The sequence below is a fragment of the Carex rostrata genome, chromosome 2 (assembly GCF_964058835.1).
Source record: "Carex rostrata chromosome 2, lpCarRost1.2, whole genome shotgun sequence".
Taxonomy (NCBI): domain Eukaryota; kingdom Viridiplantae; phylum Streptophyta; class Magnoliopsida; order Poales; family Cyperaceae; genus Carex; species Carex rostrata.
The window spans coordinates 14,358,934-14,373,041 of record NC_135919.1 but is presented as its reverse complement, the minus strand read 5'-3'; the positions used below and the strand labels follow the sequence as shown (position 1 = coordinate 14,373,041).

Below are 14,108 nucleotides of genomic sequence, written 5' to 3'. Positions count from 1 at the left end.
TTGAATAAAAAAATTATAAATTGAAAAAAATGTTTGAGTTTTTGAAAATTTAGAAGGATAAATACGATATTATTAGTTTAAAAAGAGAACTACTTATTTTTGAGGTTTTTGAAAGATATATATAAAATTCGAGGAGGGTTCAAATGCCTCCATTTTTTGTGCCTCCACTATACCTCTATTTTTTAAAACTTTAATAACTCAAAATTTAAAACTTAAAAGTCAAAATAAAACCGTTGGATATGATCTACATCATTTTATTTATGCACGTGTAAAAAATTATGACATTTCAATTTTATTTTGATTGTCATCAAGAGCTTGTAAAAAATGCATTAATGTAGATGATTTATAGACGTTGATTTATTGATTCACATAAAAACAAAATTGAAATGTCATAATTTTTTATGAGCACATAGAGAAAATAACAAAGATCACATCTAACGGTTTTATTTTTTACTTTTAAATTTTAAATTTTGAGTTATTAAAGTTTAAAAAAAATAGAAGTATGGTAGAGGCACAAAAATTGAATGCATTTGAATCCTCTCATAAAATTCACCCTAAATTAATTAATCAAACCCACCAATTATGAAAACAAGGTTTATATCTTAAGATGTTGCAACTGGCAACAATGGACAAAACATATTCAAGCTATATATCAAGCAGTGTCTCTTCACAACGCACAAAATATATCTAGACACGTAGATAGTAATTCTAGAGAGAGAAACACATAAGTCTCCGCTCCGGGAGCTTTCTGCAAGGACTTTGTAAAAAAAAAAAAAACGCACAAGATCTCGAATAATAAATTTCCACAACGTTATAATTTAATGCTCAATTTCTTAAAAGCTACCGACTAGAAAACAGATCTACCTCTATTGCGAGATAAAAGTGGGGTAAGGTTGGTATTAGTAGGTATTGAATAATTTATAGTAGTCTATATCAAAGGTGGAAGAATCTGGCTCCCCATTAATTTTTGGGGGCCATTGGTGTCCCACGTGATAGAGATAGCCACATCCAAACAACAAAATAATGGAAGGAAAGTATTACTTAAGAAAGATTAAAAATATCTAATAATCTTAAGAAAAGAAGACGAAAAGTTCGTATTTGATATTCTTGTCAAAAAAAAGTTCGTATTTGATATGAGAACACAAGGCGAGACATGATTATAACAATATAGGCCCCACTTAAATAATTGATTATTTTTGTGGTGAGCAAAGGTATACTGCTTCATACAGCAAGATATTGCCAAGGGACCCATGACTAATGACTTGCTATGATCAATTTTTCGTTACTTCTATTCAGTGGGTTCCATACACATGTGACTCAGTGCACACAGCTCTGCAATCATACGTTTAACAGGAAATCCAAACCTGCCGAGAGAGATTTTTTTTTCTTTCCATTTGATCTCAAGCTATTTAATATCAATCGGTCTTATTGTAAAGCTATCCCCCCTTTCAACATGATTGCATTCATTTATAGTTATCAAGCCTGTAAAGAACGAGCATCATAAAAAGGTTATGTATTGGCAGAAATTCAAATTAAATATAGACAAACTAGGCTGTTTCTCCAGTGGAGCTAGAATGGGTCCCCTCTCTCTTCAATAAAAGATTCTCCCACGAAGCTTCTGCGCAAGAGAGATCAATTGGTATAAAACTCCTGAATATATTCTCTTTATCATAGCATATAAGCATAACCATCCGCATTTCTATGCCACTTGGGCACTTACCGTTGTTATCGTAGGAAGTTAGCAACTATACAAAAGAACAAAAATTATCCGCGAGGATCAATTGGATAAAATTCAAACATCATAAGAACCTCGGAATTTATTTATCCTTCCATCTTTAGTGAGAGAAAATAAACTGTATAATCAATTTCAGTAAGCTGCAGCAGTATCCGCTTGACTGATATCACTGGCAATCCAGTCCAAACAAATACAAAGCATGAATAACAGAGCTTACTTCACAGAAACATCAACAAAGAAATAGCTCAAATTACAAAACAACACTAATAAACATGTTACTATAAGCCTGATACAGCACAGATGAACCAACCAGCAAGTACCATTCTCACCATCTTACAGACGTTGCATCATCTTAGATGGAACAAGGTTAAGAATGGTTCCAAACTTCGTTTACAACCTCTCTAAAAAACAAAATTATCACTTCACTATTTACTCTAAAAACTTGGCCCATAGAGCTTAGGCAAGAAAGTTGTTATGCCTCCTCAAATGTCAAAATATCAAATTTACCCCTCCAAAATTCCAAGTAATTCAGATAAATCTATGGAACACAGAATCTTCCCAGAATGCCAGAGTCAATATTACTTTATCGGGCATCTGCTAATGTTGAATAGATACATTAGTAATTTTACTTTTCTTTAGCCTTCCTACAGAATAAATGAACCCCTAAAGGTAATCCATAAACCTATCGGCTTGCTTCTCTCACCTTCCTGCAGGATTATTAAATTTGAAGGTTCAATTATAGTCTTCTTAGACTCTTTAAATCTTAACTCAGGCCAACTGGAACCCAGCTAACAATCAAGCATATTTATAAGATCTGAAGTTTGGGAGATCATAGGCGATTGTTGAAAAGTTGGAGGGGAAGAATAGAAAATTTCAAATTTTGGGAAGGCACAACAGAAGTTTCCAAATAATAATAGCAGCCCCTCATTGTGGGCCTTCATTTTCTTCAGCTGGTGTATGCTTGTTTTCTTCTCCAGAGTGCTTTGTGCAATCAAATCCATGACAAATAGACATCCATATAATAAAGACAAAAATCAATAGAATCCCGAGAATGACTAGCTTTATCTTCATGTTTTGGAGCCACATCTTCTTTCGCACTTTAGTCCCTTGCTTCTTGAAATCTTGTGCCTTGCAGCAACAAAGTAATTCAAAGTAAATCAAATCCTATTGAAGCTGTTAACAAACAAGGATTTGCCTAAACAAAGAAAAACATATTCCTTAAATTTATATATAATGAGTACCTGGTTGCGTAAGTCAGTAGTCTTCTCTTCAAGATCTCTAAGCTTCTCACCTCTATCAACAGTCTGAAAATTAAAGCATATAGCATTTTAGTTAGAACGACAAAGACATATCCCTTCCACACTTCCTGGTGTTTTTCTTACAATGGTACACTGGTACTACACCTGACTGGTAAATATCAAACTGGTAGATATGACAACTAAGATTACAGGTGTCTACAGTAACATTAATCTTGCTGAGATATTAGTCGTGATGACAAGAACAAAATATGTTAAGGTGTCACATGTGTGGGAATATCTTCGACTTCCCTTTTTTTCCCTTTCTTTTCCTTTTTGGAAAGAAGGCCCAGGGCGCAACATCTCTGATGCCACATTTGGTATGTCTCACCTTTTCTATATTGTCTAACATGATGCTTTTGACTTCTGAAACTTGAGCCTTGACTTTTATAAGCTTCTCTATCTCATCAGCATGCTCAATTATATATTGCATGTGCTCCTTTATTACCGGCCTATAACAAATTTTCCATCAAGGGACAGAATGTGGTAGAGAAACAGTTAGATCTGATAGGAACACAATTTCAAACAGTATATACAATTAGGAGAGGATGGTATAATGTGCTCCTATTGATTTGCCAGTTTTGTAAATAAAAGGACTTAGCAGAGTGTTATTTGTAAAAAAAATCCTTGCAAACTAATTTATTGAGTGCTTCATGTGGTTTGCTGAGGGGGTTTATATTTTTGTAGACTTTAGTTGAAGGTTTTCGCTTATTTTGGGTAGGAGGGAGTGGTATCATGTGCCCCTGATGCTGCTGGTATAGGTGGTATACGTGTTTTCGGGCTGCAGCATGGAGTAGAGTATCCTGCTATGAAGATCTATCTTGCTTGATGTTTTTTCTGGTAAAATAAGAAGTTTGGGTGGGAGGGGGGGGCGTGGGGTGGGGTGGGAGTTGAAAAATGTTTTGATTAAGTGGAAATAGATGATATGATTTTACCACTTTTTGTTCAAAAATAAGAGATTAGGACCTAGGAATGATGCATCGTTAAAGCCCAATTGAGTAACAACTGGTTCCTGTTCATCAAAACTCAGGCTTAATTAGCCTCAATTTAATGTTAATTTAATCAAACTTGTCTCAAGTTGCTCTTGAAGTTAAGCAACCCAACAATCTTAAGAAAAAGAGTTGATCCATTTTGCAACCAAAATGGCAACGCAAAGAACTACTAATTGCCTTAAATAGGGTCCTTGGAGGATTCACATACCCAAACTCTTTGTTGAGGCTCTTAGGAAGTGCTGTGTCGGCCTTGCCGCCACCATATCTCTTTTTAAAGTCGGCTTTTGCTCTTTCTAGAAATGCAACAGAGACATGCTTTGGAGCAGATTCCTTTGCAACCACGCAATAAGCTACACACAAATATAAACAAGGCAATACTTACCATAATTGTTCTCTTATTTAACTATGATACATAACCACTGATCTATCTACAAATTCAGGAGAGTCGCACCAACCTAAGAACCCATTTTCAATATCATGTTGTATCTTGGCATCATGACCTGAATTTACTAACTAATAATTTGTTGCCTGGCAAACTTACAATAGAAGTACAAGAACAAACTAAAACCTTTTTTTGGGAAAATGTAGGAAGTGATACTTGTTTCATTAAACATCAAACAACAATTACATATCCCTCATTTACAAAAGCAAGAGACACTATAGACTCCAAATGAGATATATGGTTTCAACCTTCCTAAGCTTCATCAGTCTGTCTCTTTTGGCAACAACTTGCATTGGAACAAGGCCCCAGTTTACCTGTGTACCAGTACAAGAGCTGCCAAAGAAACCTGAGCCAGCATGCTTTTTCACGCTAGCCATCATTTTTTTTGAGAACTTGGAAGTGATCCCAAGGTTTACGCTAGCCATCATTGACACTACTCAAACACATCAATGCTATCCCAGCATTCCAGCATTCCAGCAAAACCATTTACTAGTACCAGAACAAATTTAACCTAAAATATGATAACACTCAATTGTTTAAATATATATAACACACGAATGTTGAAGTTTTAATTTAAGTTCAATCAACAAGTTATTGATCTGTGAGGAAGGTTCAAATGCCTCCATCATGCCTCCACCTTTTTAATTTTCTAATAACAAAAATTCCAAAATTTATATGTCAAAATAAAACTGTTAGATGTGATCTATAATATTTTCTCTACATGCGCATAAAAAATAATCACTTTTCGGTTTTGGTTTTATACGAATGAATAAGTTCAAATATCAACATCCATAATTTATCCATATCAGTGTATTTTTGAAAGCTCTTGATACTTATCAAAAAATCAAATCGAAATTTTGTGATCTTTTACATGTGCATAGAGAAAATGATATAGATCATATCTAACAGACTTATTTTGGCATTTAAGTTTTAAATTTATAAGTTATTGTAGTTTTAAAAATGGAGACATTTGAACCACCCTCTTGATCTATTTATTTGTGGAAGCAGATATTATTGTTAAAGATTTGATCAGCTATTACTAACCATTGAAATATCAATCTAATTGGTAGTCGAAAGGAGCTCAAGATATTATATTACTAAAGTCTCCCCTAGAATCCCACTCTTCCGAAACAACAGCAGATCCTTTTCTAGAATTGAGCGGGGTAAAGATTAATCTGATATTCCAATTCAAGCAAGTAGTAACAACTAATTATATCCACAATGTGAAATCTGATGATGTGTCACTGATCTAAAATCCAGCACAATGGGAACTAAGGAACACAGAATCAACTTACTACCTTCATACAAAGTCACAAATGAAACAAATAGACTTCAAAGAGAGAGAAAAAATGCAGGATTTGGATGTACCGTAGCCATCATTGACAAGGAAATTGAAGGTGTGACCATCACAAGCATAGGTGAATCGATTGTTCGAAGATGGCAATTTGTCGAGGCATCGAGCTGCAATCGCCGCGAAATTTCCAGTGTACTCAGTGTATTCGGCGAGTACAACTGTGCCTCTTGCCACGAAACCATAAATGAGCCAACTCGATTTTTCGTCGCTCATCTTTCCAGCTGAGGTGGAGAGAGGCGTCGAATCTGTTTGATGAAATGCGCGAGTGGAACTGGAATTGAGAATTGCTTGATTTGGAGGTTTAAAGAAAGGTATTGCGTGGAGCTTTGAGTCTGTATTATTCTGGGATCGGAAAAGGAGAAAAATGAGGAAGAACTGGAAGGAGAGAGAAAAGGAGTGTGCGAGTGTGGGTTCAGTGTTCTGTTCACTGTTCATACCAGGCAACAATGAATTAATATTACATAAGGTACCTCGTTTTTTTATTTTGAATCATGTCCGTTTATTATATACTAACACGAATCATAAAACATTACGTGCATTTCAGGCTTGACTGGACTAGAGCGGATTCTGATCGAACAGTTCATATGAAAAATCAAACTGCGCATTACCTCAGGAGATCTGGACTCGGCGACAATGGTCTCTTTCTACGATCTTTATAATAAAGCAAATTTAAGAAGTCTGTATTACGAGTTCATTTTCTCTGCATTAACGTACCGTTTAAATTTGAGCACCGTACCGTTCGAGCAGAATCTGGACTAATCAGGTCTAGGGATGCAAACGGATAGAAAACCATATCAGTATCCGTTTTTATTTTCCGGATACGGATATGGATCAGATATTAGACGGATACGGATCGGATATTAACCGGATACAGATACGGATATTCACATTTTATAGTGGTAAATAACATTAATTTTTTCATAATATATGAAATCTAAAATCATATCCGTATCCGTACGGATATTCGGATATCAGATATCCGTATTAAATTTTCGGATACGGATTTGCAATTCGGATACGGTCGGATAATATCCGATCCATTTGCACCCGTTCAGGCCCCCCCTGTGCATTCGGGACTCTCTAATATTCGTGCAAGTTTAAATCGGACGGTCCAAAGCACAACACGAAATTTGAGTTACCTTAGAGGAAACGATTTTCAGTAGTACAGCGTGCCTGATATAACTGACAGAAAAAAAAAAAAGCATGAGGTGGGGCCCATATGTCAGAACGAGGCTAGGTTTTGTAATGTTTTGTACAGCGGTACAACTGTACGAGCCGCAGCAAAATCGGAGTTTCGGACGAATTCTATCCTCTGAGATATCTCAAACTTTGTGTGACTTTACGGAAAATTTGAACCGTTTAAATAAGTTTTGCACGAATCTCAAAGCTCAAATAATACAGGTCCCCTGCGCCATCCCCGAATAGGCACCGGACACGTCGGTCACGCAAAATATGAGATATGCACTCCTAAATCCTAATATGTTGGTATCCCACTGACCCGCGAATTCACGAATTCGGATCCAGTAGGGTACCGCACAAGGGAATCTTTTACAATGATTCCCTAATTGGTGGATCCGGACCGTTCTTTTAACTTGGCACAAATCTCAAAGCTCAAAAATACTGCCCCCTATTGCGACCCGAATCTCAAACTGGTTGAGATTTAATCTCAAACCGTAAAGTGAGGGTGATCCTCTACAATACTACAGAGGATACGGATTCCGAATTCACATCCTCTCAGCAGGGGCGAAGCATAGATATACCTGGGGGGTGCTAAGCCACTCCAACGTTGAAACTTTTTATTACTAGGTATATAGAAACTGTATCAAATTGTTTGTTTTACATGTATAAGCCCCTTCATAAAATATTCAAAGTCAGAGGGTTTCAATATAAATTTTAAAAATAAAACTAGATTCATTTCTATTTGGGTCAATGGGCCTTCTGTCTTTGCGCAGTGAAAGAGAACAAAATTAAAACTCTTTTCAAATTAGAAATGCAATAAGCAAATGGTATTCTATTGTAGCTAATTGCAGCTGATCTTGTACTAAGGATGAAGTGAATTTATTTGTAAATTTACATCATAGTCTATTAAATTATTAGATTAAGTTATTTGTGTAAAAAAAAAAGAGGTTATGTACTTATGTTAAGAATATTTGTGTATAGAACTAAGGATTAAGTGATTTATTTCTTTGTTTGTTATTTGCTTCGACTTACTGCTACTCTTTTTGTTTCAACTGCTACTACAAAATGAGTTTTTTCAGCCATGAAGCTCATTAAAATCGAGCTTCGAAATAAGACATGTGAGGAGTTTCTCAAAGACTACATGTTTGTTTATATTGAGAAGGAACTAGCTAATAAGATTACTTCAGATGAGATTATTATTGCATTTGAGCTTTTAAGAAATCATAGGGTGAAATTTAAATAAAAATATAAAAATATTATGTTTTTAGTTTAATTTTGATAGACATGACACTTTGTTGGTGCAGATATTTATTATACCATTTTGTGAAATAAAATAGTGAAGGATTTCTTATCTTGTGTTATATTGTGTTATGTATTTTTTTATTAAAAAATAATAATGATATTATTTAGCACCCCTATACTTAAATCCTGATTCCGCCCCTACCTCTCAGGTTACCAGAATGAGAACAATTGAATTGGACAGCTCAAAATTATTCTTTTAAACTTAATACGAATCTCAAAGTACAAATAATATTGTCCCGAAATTTTTAAATATACCATTATTCAAAGAATAATAAACCAAAACACAATTTTTCTGTGGAAATTATAGGGGTGCTAAATTATATGGGTTCATGGTATCATTCCAACCGGCACACCGTTTGCATCTACGGTATGTTTACTTTAAAAAAATTGCAATATTTACACATGTACAATATTTATATATTGTTTTACTCTCATTTTTGCAGGCCTTATATCTGGCGAAGAGCTGCGTCATAGCGGCGACAATGGCCATAGTGCGAGGCTGGAAGAGGCTTGGGAAAGCCATCCTCAAGCATAATGTACCTGTGGTGTGCCAATGTGGGTACAAGACACGCCTCGACTCTCTCCTGAGATATGCAGGATTGCCTGGATGTGATGCCATTGATGACATATCAGATGAGCCAGATATCTACGTCCAGTACGCTGGTGGCGAGTCTATTTAGGCTTCAGTCCGAGATGCGGAGACTGTCGGTCAGGCGTTCGACAGAGGTGCTGAGACGTTGCGCCAGCGCGCCGCAGAGCATACCATCCCTACTCAGGAGCAGGCCGTCCCTACTCAGGAGCAGATCCCTACTCAGGCCTTCTCTACTCAGCCCATGCAGACGCAGGTATATTTTTTTTTAAATATACAACTTGTGCATTTAAAAAAAAAATTTAAATAATGCATAACTAATTTGTAAATTTGTAGAAGGACGACGGGCTAGGCTTCAATATTAATACAGACCCTGATGGTTTGTATTCTCCGGGTTACATTGCGACTCAGTCGTTGCCTCCTGCATATCTACCAGGGTTTGTTCAGCCGAACCTCTTCCCGCCGTTTCCTGGCACCTGCACACAGCCGACTCAGTATCCTCCCGTCTCGGACATTGCTGGCACCTCCGTGTAGTATCCTCCCATCTCCATGGAGGATCCTATCATGAGATGTGCCAACGGTTTATTCCCGCCTTCCGAGACAGGACAGACAGTAGCATTCGGTTCTGCAGTCTAGCAGTCGACCGACATTGAGATTCAGGATGCTCAGGTAGAGGATGCTCAGGCAGAGGACCAGCAGTCGCCTGATAACTCAGATGATTCTATGGATGATCATACATCGATTGCAGTTTTGATTCGGAGTATGAGGACTAGGAGGGCGAGGCAGCCGTTCACTCCTTCTGACTATTAGGTTGTAGTATTCATTTTTTTTACTATAGTGATGTCTAATACTGTGATTTGTTAGATCAGGATGCTTATTTTGGCAGATACAGTTTATTTATCGTACTATTCCGCTTTTATCTTTTATCATTTTGGCGTCACAGTAAAATTTAAACGTAACGACATGTTAATTTCTTTCGATAAAAGTAAAATATTTTCAAAATAAGAGACAAAAAAATAATTACAACTATTTTTAAAACAACAAATAAATCAATACCAAAAACACAATAAATCAAAACAAAAACAAAATAAATAAAAAATACATTCTGAAAAAAAAAATTGGTTGGCCGCAGCCCCTAGAAGCGGCCCAAAATTATGCCCGTTTTTCCTAGATGCGGCCACCAAAATAGTGGCCGCTTCTAGGGGATGCGGCTATGTCATTTTTATAATTTCCACAGAAAAATGGTGTTTTGATTTATTATTTTTTGAATAATGGTATATTTAAAAATTTCGAAATATTGTCCCTACACCATCCCGACTCCCGAGCAAGCACCGGCTGAGTGAACCGTCCATTACAATAACAATTGTGTTGAGTCAGATACCTGGAAGAATACGGATCCGCTGACCCACTTTACTTTTTTCCGACAATAAATACGATATAAATATAGCTGTGATTCTGTGATCATTGATCTGTTCATCGGTTCGGCCAAACTAATTTGAACCGAAAAAATCAAACCATTTGAACCAAACTAATTCGGTTCGGTCCAAAACCGATTAAACCGGATCCAATGAACACCCCTAATCATAACAACTTACTAAAGCCGATATTTCGCTATTTGCATAATAGTGATTTAATTGTTCACAATAAAAATAAATCAAATTATTTTAATTTTGAATTTTTCAAACATGATCTGTACTTCTTCATTCATGTATTTTTTTTTTCTTTTTTCATATGTTTTGTTATTTTTGCACAATCGAACTTTGTTTCATTTATAACAAAATTAAAAGTTAGTCGAATTTTATCCCTATCTTTAATTTTCTGGATAGTCCAATATCTTTATTGCATTATGCATGATGTATTTCTGTGATTATCATATGTACTAAAAAATAGAATCTTCCATATCTTTTTTATGTTCACTTTCGAAGGTTACTTTTAGTACCGAAATTTTGATTGATGGTAAATAAAAAAAAATGAGAAAGGGTTTCAGAGATTTTAAAAAATGTGAAGGCATCCATCTAGTATGGTGTTCAGTCTAGACACTATTTTAGACAACATGCAAGATACAAAATCGAAAAAAAAAAGCTAGCGTCATTCCAAAAAACACTCCTTCGTTCCAAAAAAAAAATTATGGACACCATTCCACACAGCGTCCTTGTTGTATTTGAATCTTTTTCAATTAGAATATATTTTTTCTTCTGAAGTTCCTAATCTCTTTCAATGACGCTTAATTGAATTCTATAAAATCTCGCCGAAATTTATGCTGTGACATGGGCCTTTATTTTTCTAGTTTTTACTGAAATAATTATTTATTTTGTTGTGTTGTCCTTCTTAATTCGATCACTTTTAAGCCAGGTTTACCTTATGTCTTAAGATAAGCAAACATGGATCAAAATAAGATTACTTGACGCATTGAACCTCTATGCAAAGTGAGGATTAACAAACTGGGACTCAATTGGGTAAAATTGGTTTATAATAACAGCATATTACATTGCAATATTGTTATAGTTTTTTTTCTTTCAATTACAAAGAAAAATATATTCTAATTAAAAAAATTCAAATACAACAAGGACGCCGTCTGAAATAGTGTTCAGAAAAAAAAAATTTCCAGCAAAGAAGACTGTTTTTTTTTTTATTTCAAAATAGAGGGTTCCATCTAATATAGCATTCGGACTAGATACCATACCAGATAGTCGCCTTTTCATTTTTAAAAATATTCCAATCCTTTGCGATTTCTTTTTCCTATTTACCATTAATAATTTTTTTTTTACTTATTTTTGAAAAGTTATTAGTAGCTTCCAAGGCTTTTTTTTTTTTTTTTTTTTTTTTTTTTTTTTTTTTACTTTTAGGAAGTACCTCGAACGAACGGTTGGATCCAATGGAGCTGTTCGGCAACATCTCTTAATCCTAGTTAGAATTAAGTCTTAAGGAAGCTTAAGGAACCGATGTTCGGTTGTCTTAATCCGTAAGTGATAGCTAAGAAAGCTAAAGGAAGGGGTAGAGGTGCCTTAAGACCCGGGCAAATGATTAAGATCCGGGTAAAAGGAGGCTAAATGAGGTAATCTTAATCCGTGCTAAGGAACCAGTGTTCGGTAGGATTAAGCGACTAAGAAAGCTAAATGAGGCTCCTTTAGTCTTAAGGAGGCTTAAGGAAACCTTGCCGAACAGCCCCAATGGTAATTGTCCGAAAAGACATATCACGAGATCAAATAAAGAGGCTAAGGCTACGGTATTATGCATATTGTAACGGGGATCGGTCCGTATTACAAATTAGTATTTTTATTTTTCGGTTTAAACTATTAAACATAATTTTATAAGAAAATGTACTTAAAAACTGCATTTTATATATTTTAGATTTTCTTTACCTTTTTAGATAAGTGGAAATTTTTTTCTTTTGATTTGGTCTAAAATTAAGTAATTTTCTATCTAAAAATATAGTAAAATTTATTTAAAGAAATTAAAATTCTGATATACAGATATATTTTAATATAAAAATGAAGATCATTGGTTTAAATTAGAGGGAATTTCATGTATCCTAAAAAATTTCAAATTATGTATTTCTCCTTTTAAAATCAAATACATATTTATTCGTTAAAATTATTGAAACTCACATATTTGTTCAATATAATTTTATAATATATTAAATATATTAGAAAACAATAAAGTAATAAGAGGAGGGTTCAAATGCCTCCATGTTTTTGTGCCTCCATCATGCCTCCATCTCTTTCTATCATTTTCAAAGTTCAAACAGTCGATCCGAACCGCTCAACCTAACCTCCATACTAAAATATGTTTGGAGACCAAATTTTATATTTTTAGGAATTTTTTTACTATTTTTTTAGATAGGTACAAAATCAGTAAATCTGAACCATCTAAAAACAGTATTTTTGTACCTATCTAAAAAAATAGTAAAAAAATTCCTAAAAATATAAAATTTGGTCTCCAAACATATTTTAGTATGGAGGTTAGGTTGAGCGGTTCAGATCGACTGTTTGAACTTTGAAAATGATGGAGAGAGATGGAGGCACAAAAACATGGAGGCATTTGAACCCTCCTCAAGTAATAATATTTAAGATTGTAAAATTCACTCATGAATAGGGGTGAAAACGGTATGAATAATACCTGATCCCTATTCAAAAACTCAGATGTGGATATTCGAATATCCGTGTGGATAAGAATACTAATATGGTTTTACGTTTTGATTATCTGTATCAGAATAATAGATATATACCATATATTTTAATATATATATATAGAGAGAGATAGGCTACGGTGAGTTGCGAAGTAAAACGCGTTTCTACTTCACGCCGTATTTTTATTTTGAAAGCCCAAACGACCGATCCGAACCGTTAGATGTTTAATCCATATTGAAATGTGCTTGGAGACCAAATTTTACATTTTTTGGAATTTTTTTACTATTTATTAAGCATTTTTGAAAACTGCTGTTTTGCTGTGAACAGTAAAAAACAGTAAAATTTTGTGAACCCTCAGATCAGCGGCATTCAAAATTGCTTAATAAATAGTAAAAAAATTCCAAAAAATGTAAAATTTGGTCTCCAAGAACATTTCAATATGGAGAACAAGATGAACGGTTCGGATCTACGTTTTGAACTTTAAAATCACAAAATATGAGCGTGAAGTAAAATAGTCGCTTTACTTCGCAACTCACCGTAGCCCAGCTCATATATATATATATATATATATATATATTATGAAAAATTTATGTTATTCACCATTATAATTAGATAAATATTATGAATTTTATTATTTTAATAAATATCCAATCGGATCCGTATTTGTATCTATATCCATCTAATATGTCTGATATCCTCTTTGTATCCGTATGCAGAAAATAAAAAAATAATATGAATATAATTTTATCACCATCATTTTCACCTTTATCATGAATCATTGTTAACACAAAGGATAGACATGGAAGACCCATTCACCATTAGCATCTGGTCTAAGAGGTTCATTGTGTTTCACGTGATATGTCTCTAGTTCTCTACTCATCGATAATGATACGTTATAGTCAGGGGTGAATCTATTGTAGCACAGGGAGGGAGGGAGGAAGCAGCCGCGGATTTTGAATTTTAGTGATAATTCATTAGTAGTGATCGACTAGAGTTACTCGACTGTCCTTCGTAATTTTATTCACATCACATATGACGTGAGAAAAATTTAATGACATAACTCGATCAAGTTTCCACGTGTGATCTACGA

General features: G+C 34.6%; 1 protein-coding gene across 1 annotated transcript; it reads right to left on the bottom strand.

The window, feature by feature from the left end:
- Nucleotides 1-2,524: 2,524 nt before the first annotated feature.
- On the bottom strand, nt 2,525-6,264 carry LOC144544064 (vesicle-associated membrane protein 724-like). The gene is made up of 5 exons (XM_078292478.1): nt 5,833-6,264; nt 4,231-4,372; nt 3,362-3,482; nt 2,977-3,039; nt 2,525-2,863 (listed from the first exon to the last, which is right to left on the bottom strand). Exons 1-5 carry the CDS (start codon nt 6,251-6,253, stop codon nt 2,660-2,662), a joined length of 951 nt encoding a protein of 316 aa, XP_078148604.1. The 5' UTR covers nt 6,254-6,264; the 3' UTR covers nt 2,525-2,659.
- Nucleotides 6,265-14,108: the final 7,844 nt, after the last annotated feature.

Coding starts and splice junctions, on each gene's coding strand:
- LOC144544064 (XM_078292478.1), bottom strand. CDS start 6,253: ATGAACAGTGAACAGAACACTGAACCCACACTCGCACACTCCTTTTCT. Junction 4,373..5,832: donor CCTTGTCAATGATGGCTACG/GTACATCCAAAT, acceptor ATTTGTGTGTAG/CTTATTGCGTGGTTGCAAAG. Junction 3,483..4,230: donor AGCCTCAACAAAGAGTTTGG/GTATGTGAATCC, acceptor AATTTGTTATAG/GCCGGTAATAAAGGAGCACA.